The sequence below is a fragment of the Nanorana parkeri genome, unplaced genomic scaffold, assembly GCF_000935625.1.
Source record: "Nanorana parkeri isolate BGI_ZX_2015 unplaced genomic scaffold, ASM93562v1 scaffold1846, whole genome shotgun sequence".
NCBI classification, from domain to species: Eukaryota; Metazoa; Chordata; class Amphibia; order Anura; family Dicroglossidae; genus Nanorana; species Nanorana parkeri.
Window position 1 is genome coordinate 269,223 of NW_017308114.1, and position 6,946 is coordinate 276,168.

At 53.3% G+C, this 6,946-nt stretch overlaps 1 protein-coding gene across 1 annotated transcript in view; it reads right to left on the minus strand.

Moving 5' to 3' along the window:
* Positions 1-1,377: 1,377 nt before the first annotated feature.
* The window catches only part of ILK (integrin linked kinase), a gene marked incomplete at its 5' end in the record, with an annotated part of 12,152 nt that continues 6,583 nt past the window's right edge, over positions 1,378-6,946 (minus strand). Inside the window, 5 exons of the mRNA XM_018571820.1 lie at positions 1,378-1,679; positions 4,272-4,371; positions 4,543-4,664; positions 4,885-5,012; positions 6,547-6,656. Coding sequence (XP_018427322.1) covers positions 1,417-1,679; positions 4,272-4,371; positions 4,543-4,664; positions 4,885-5,012; positions 6,547-6,656 — 723 coding nt within the window. The remainder of the gene's footprint in view (positions 1,680-4,271; positions 4,372-4,542; positions 4,665-4,884; positions 5,013-6,546; positions 6,657-6,946) is intronic.

Consider the following 6,946-nt stretch of genomic DNA (forward strand, 5'->3'; position numbering starts at 1 on the left):
CCGGTACTCGGAAGTCCCGTTCAGGAAGCCGGGCGGCGTGTAATGACCCGGCTTCTCCCCATGGGAGAAAAAAAGAAATAAATTCTCGAGTGGCCCCCCCTAGGGAATTGAGTTGGAGACCCCGGCTTTATACCAAATATATATATTTATTTATTTTTGAATTTCAAACAAAAAACCCCCCAAAAACACTGAGCGATTCGCAAATCGCGCGTTTGTCACGCGATTTGCATTTTGCGCGGTATCGCGCGGTTTGTCACGCAAACGCTTGCATTGAGCAAACTAGAATGGCAGCAAAATCCGCTACAAAAAGGGTCCTGCTGTAGCGACGCACAACCCGCGACAGCGACGGACAGAGCCCCATTGCCATGCATTGGAGAGCGATATCGCGCAGTAAATATCCGCAGATTACCGCGCGATAAATTGCTCAGTGTGAATGGGGCCTAATATATATATTTAGATGTATAAAGTTTGGAACAAAAAAAAAAAATGATGTATATTTCCAAACTGTTTAAACCGAAATTTTTTTTTATATATTTATTACATTTTGATGTTTAATTTAATTTCCGAATATTTAAACCGAAATAACGCCCAAAATCTATTCCCCGCACGCCTTACAATCTGATGGCTTAGTAATGATGCCAGACCTGTACGGTTCTGGTCCGATTGTAAAGCGCGTCGGGTGTAATTTGCCATCAGGACGGCTCAGGCCGGAGGACCATTGATCTGAAATGAAATGTTGTAGTAGAAATATTCTCCATTGAGTGCGGTACCCAAAGTCCCTACAACCCATCCCTATGCCTGGAACCCCTGCTGGGATAGAAGTGCGGGATACCAGTGCACAAAGTCCCTACACCCGGTCCCTATGCCTGGAACCCCTGCTGGGATAGAAGTGCGGGATACCAGTGCACAAAGTCCCTACACCCGGTCCCTATGCCTGGAACCCCTGCTGGGATAGAAGTGCGGGATACCAGTGCACAAAGTCCCTACACCCGGTCCCTATGCCTGGAACCCCTGCTGGGATAGAAGTGTGGGATAACAGTGCACAAAGTCCCTACAACCCATCCCTATGGCTGGAACCCCTGCTGGGATACCAGTGCACAATGTCCCTACACCCCGTCCCCATACCTGGTACCCCTGCTGGGATAGAAGTGCGGGATACCAGTGCACAAAGTCCCTACACCCGGTCCCTATGCCTGGGACCCCTGCTGGGATATCAGTGCACAGAGCTGCGGACAGACACTCAGTATATGGCTTCCTCCCCCGTTCCTCAGAAGGCACTTGGTATTGGAGGCGGCTGTCGGGGGCCGGACACTCATTGGTCGGTGCCGGCGTAGCGGTGAGACGGGTTCTCTCGGAACGTTTGGGCAGGGAGGGGGAGGTGTAGCAGTCAGGGTGGGACAATGAACGCCGGCGCCTTTACTTGTCCTGCATTTTCTCCAGGATGGGAACGATCATGTCGAACTTTGGCCGCTTGGCGGGATCCTCGTTCATACAGATCTTCATCAGCTTACAGATGTGCGGGGAGATGCCGGGGGGGATGGTGGGGCGCAGGCCTTCCAGGGACACCTGAAGCAGAATTGGGGTTTGAACCTCTCGGGTCACCAGCTCCCAGAGCAGGACGGCAAAGCTCCACATGTCGGCAGAACGGCGGTTGATGTCCTCGGTACGTTTCTGCAGAGCTGCAAGTAAAAATCAGTCAGTCACGTCTGCTGCTCTGTGTGGCCACCAAGGACCCGCGCACAACTACAACCACATGTGACGCGGAAGAGTAATGACACCTTTCCTAATCCCACGCCCCATGTCACCCAAACGGTGACATCACCAAGCTCAGGTAGACACGGATGTCACAGAGGTCAGCCTTAGATGGGACATGTGATGAGGTCACCGAGGTCAGCCTTAGATGGGACATGTGAATGTGATGAGGTCAGCATTAGATGGGACATGTGATGAGGTCGCCGAGGTCAGCCTTAGATGGGACATGTGAATGTGATGAGGTCAGCATTAGATGGGACATGTGATGAGGTCGCCGAGGTCAGCCTTAGATGGGACATGTGAATGTGATGAGGTCAGCATTAGATGGGACATGTGATGAGGTCGCCGAGGTCAGCCTTAGATGGGACATGTGAATGTGATGAGGTCAGCATTAGATGGGACATGTGATGAGGTCGCCGAGGTCAGCCTTAGATGGGACATGTGAATGTGATGAGGTCAGCATTAGATGGGACATGTGATGAGGTCGCCGAGGTCAGCCTTAGATGGGACATGTGAATGTGATGAGGTCAGCATTAGATGGGACATGTGATGAGGTCGCCGAGGTCAGCCTTAGATGGGACATGTGAATGTGATGAGGTCAGCATTAGATGGGACATGTGATGAGGTCGCCGAGGTCAGCCTTAGATGGGACATGTGAATGTGATGAGGTCAGCATTAGATGGGACATGTGATGAGGTCGCCGAGGTCAGCCTTAGATGGGACATGTGAATGTGATGAGGTCAGCATTAGATGGGACATGTGATGAGGTCGCCGAGGTCAGCCTTAGATGGGACATGTGAATGTGATGAGGTCAGCATTAGATGGGACATGTGATGAGGTCGCCGAGGTCAGCCTTAGATGGGACATGTGAATGTGATGAGGTCAGCATTAGATGGGACATGTGATGAGGTCGCCGAGGTCAGCCTTAGATGGGACATGTGAATGTGATGAGGTCAGCATTAGATGGGACATGTGATGAGGTCGCCGAGGTCAGCCTTAGATGGGACATGTGAATGTGATGAGGTCAGCATTAGATGGGACATGTGATGAGGTCGCCGAGGTCAGCCTTAGATGGGACATGTGAATGTGATGAGGTCAGCATTAGATGGGACATGTGATGAGGTCGCCGAGGTCAGCCTTAGATGGGACATGTGAATGTGATGAGGTCAGCATTAGATGGGACATGTGATGAGGTCGCCGAGGTCAGCCTTAGATGGGACATGTGAATGTGATGAGGTCAGCATTAGATGGGACATGTGATGAGGTCGCCGAGGTCAGCCTTAGATGGGACATGTGAATGTGATGAGGTCAGCATTAGATGGGACATGTGATGAGGTCGCCGAGGTCAGCCTTAGATGGGACATGTGAATGTGATGAGGTCAGCATTAGATGGGACATGTGATGAGGTCGCCGAGGTCAGCCTTAGATGGGACATGTGAATGTGATGAGGTCAGCATTAGATGGGACATGTGATGAGGTCGCCGAGGTCAGCCTTAGATGGGACATGTGAATGTGATGAGGTCAGCATTAGATGGGACATGTGATGAGGTCGCCGAGGTCAGCCTTAGATGGGACATGTGAATGTGATGAGGTCAGCATTAGATGGGACATGTGATGAGGTCGCCGAGGTCAGCCTTAGATGGGACATGTGAATGTGATGAGGTCAGCATTAGATGGGACATGTGATGAGGTCGCCGAGGTCAGCCTTAGATGGGACATGTGAATGTGATGAGGTCAGCATTAGATGGGACATGTGATGAGGTCGCCGAGGTCAGCCTTAGATGGGACATGTGAATGTGATGAGGTCAGCATTAGATGGGACATGTGATGAGGTCGCCGAGGTCAGCCTTAGATGGGACATGTGAATGTGATGAGGTCAGCATTAGATGGGACATGTGATGAGGTCGCCGAGGTCAGCCTTAGATGGGACATGTGAATGTGATGAGGTCAGCATTAGATGGGACATGTGATGAGGTCGCCGAGGTCAGCCTTAGATGGGACATGTGAATGTGATGAGGTCAGCATTAGATGGGACATGTGATGAGGTCGCCGAGGTCAGCCTTAGATGGGACATGTGAATGTGATGAGGTCAGCATTAGATGGGACATGTGATGAGGTCGCCGAGGTCAGCCTTAGATGGGACATGTGAATGTGATGAGGTCAGCATTAGATGGGACATGTGATGAGGTCGCCGAGGTCAGCCTTAGATGGGACATGTGATGAGGTTGCCGAGGTCAGCCTTAGATGGGACATGTGAATGTGATGAGGTCAGCATTAGATGGGACATGTGATGAGGTCGCCGAGGTCAGCCTTAGATGGGACATGTGATGAGGTTGCCGAGGTCGGCCTTAGATGGGACATGTGATGAGGTCACCGATGTTGGAAAGTAATAGAGGGAAAGTAGACGAGGGAGACCCCACAGCTAGGACCGAGGTCTTCTACAACTCGGGGGTCGGTGGGGGGAGGGGGGTAATAAAGCTGATCTCCGGAGACCGGCTGTAACAACCGTTGCGCTGTACCTTCCGGTGCGATCCAGGCTGGTGCGTACATGCGTCCCGGACACTGGAAGGAAAGCTTGACGTCCGCCATACTGACACGAGCCGTCATATCTTCATCAATCTGGAGAACATAAAACATGAGAGTGAGACAACCGACACCGGCGCAGGAAGCAAGGTTCCGGGTACATCTATCGGGAGGAAGAATGGAGACATTGCAGAGTCGGAGTATTGAGGGATGGGAAAGGACGGGATTGGTCCGCAGACATGCTCACACGTGATCTGCGCTACTCACCATGACACTGCGACTGTTCAAGTAATGGCGAGGAATGAGAGGCTCCAACGTGTGAAGGAACGCCATGCCGCGGGCAATGTCCAACGCAAACTTCACTGCCTGGCACTGGTCAACCACCAAGTCTGTACGGGCAAGACAGAGGCATGAGGAACGACGATGCCGGAACACAGAGAAGACCCCGCCCCCTACACCTATGCAGGCTTCCATTCCCTCCCAAACAATATGGCGGCTCGCCATCTGTCCCAGCCAATCACAGCAGGACTTCTGGTATAACTCCACCCCCAATATATACAAGAACCCCCCCTCGGTTATTGCCCTACACCCATCCAGCCCAATACTCACTGGTCCCCTCATGCAGAACATTGTACAGAGATCCGTAGGGCATCCAATGGGTGATGAGCACAGGATGAGGGGCGGGTGGAGACTGACACGCACCCAGGACTGGAAGGACATTGGGGTGAGAGAATATCCTATGGAGGACGAGACAAGACGGGGTGCACAGTGAGGAACGGAGATGAATGGAACGGCAAACTAGGACTGTGTACATGGACTATGACAGCCCCCCTATACCGGGAGAGGTGTGTACTATGACAGCGCCCCCTATACCGGGAGAGGTGTGTACTATGACAGCGCCCCCTATACCGGGAGAGGTGTGTACTATGACAGCGCCCCCTATACCGGGAGAGGTGTGTACTATGACAGCCCCGCTATACCGGGAGAGGTGTGTACTATGACAGCCCCCCTATACCGGGAGAGGTGTGTACTATGACAGCGCCCCCTATACCGGGAGAGGTGTGTACTATGACAGCGCCCCCTATACCGGGAGAGGTGTGTACTATGACAGCGCCCCCTATACCGGGAGAGGTGTGTACTATGACAGCCCCCCTATACCGGGAGAGGTGTGTACTATGACAGCGCCCCCTATACCGGGAGAGGTGTGTACTATGACAGCGCCCCATGGGTCTAGGACCCGTCTGATACCAGTAGGGATGAGCTGGGTCTAGGACCCGTCTGATACCAGTAGGGATGAGCTGGGTCTAGGACCCGTCTGATACCAGTAGGGATGAGCTGGGTCTAGGACCCGTCTGATACCAGTAGGGATGAGCTGGGTCTAGGACCCGTCTGATACCAGTAGGGATGAGCTGGGTCTAGGACCCGTCTGATACCAGTAGGGATGAGCTGGGTCTAGGACCCGTCTGATACCAGTAGGGATGAGCTGGGTCTAGGACCCGTCTGATACCAGTAGGGATGAGCTGGGTCTAGGACCCGTCTGATACCAGTAGGGATGAGCTGGGTCTAGGACCCGTCTGATACCAGTAGGGATGAGCTGGGTCTAGGACCCGTCTGATACCAGTAGGGATGAGCTGGGTCTAGGACCCGTCTGATACCAGTAGGGATGAGCTGGGTCTAGGACCCGTCTGATACCAGTAGGGATGAGCTGGGTCTAGGACCCGTCTGATACCAGTAGGGATGAGCTGGGTCTAGGACCAGTCTGATACCAGTAGGGATGAGCTGGGTCTAGGACCCGTCTGATACCAGTAGGGATGAGCTGGGTCTAGGACCCGTCTGATACCAGTAGGGATGAGCTGGGTCTAGGACCCGTCTGATACCAGTAGGGATGAGCTGGGTCTAGGACCCGTCTGATACCAGTAGGGATGAGCTGGGTCTAGGACCCGTCTGATACCAGTAGGGATGAGCTGGGTCTAGGACCCGTCTGATACCAGTAGGGATGAGCTGGGTCTAGGACCCGTCTGATACCAGTAGGGATGAGCTGGGTCTAGGACCCGTCTGATACCAGTAGGGATGAGCTGGGTCTAGGACCCGTCTGATACCAGTAGGGATGAGCTGGGTCTAGGACCAGTCTGATACCAGTAGGGATGAGCTGGGTCTGGGACCCGTCTGATACCAGTAGGGATGAGCTGGGTCTGGGACAGACTGACACACACAGGTAGCTCTATGGCACACAATGGGGCCCCGGCACCCCTCCGGATGTTGGGGCGTCACCTCAGTTTGGGGTACTCCTCATTGAAGTCGCGGCTCTTCCTTGTGGTCCAATCGCGTATTTTCAGGACTTTGATGACGATGTCGTTGCCCTGCCAACGGCCCTTCCACAGCTACAAGCAGAGGGGTCACAGCTGAAGGTTAAATGCGCACATATAGCTCCTCCCCCCTCATCAACAAGCAAGCCAATCAAATCTTTGCATTTTCAGGAGATACCTCTGTGGACACCCTGTGACATCATCACCACTGTCCACAGCACCCATTGGCCAGCAGGGACGCCCCTCTAAAAAGGGCCCCCCCGGGGGGACGTCTCCTTTCATTTCATGCTCCAGCAGAACTGTGACTGATGCCAGGCGTAAAGATGGCGCCCACACATGAGGAAGAGAAAGCCAAGAGCTGCGGG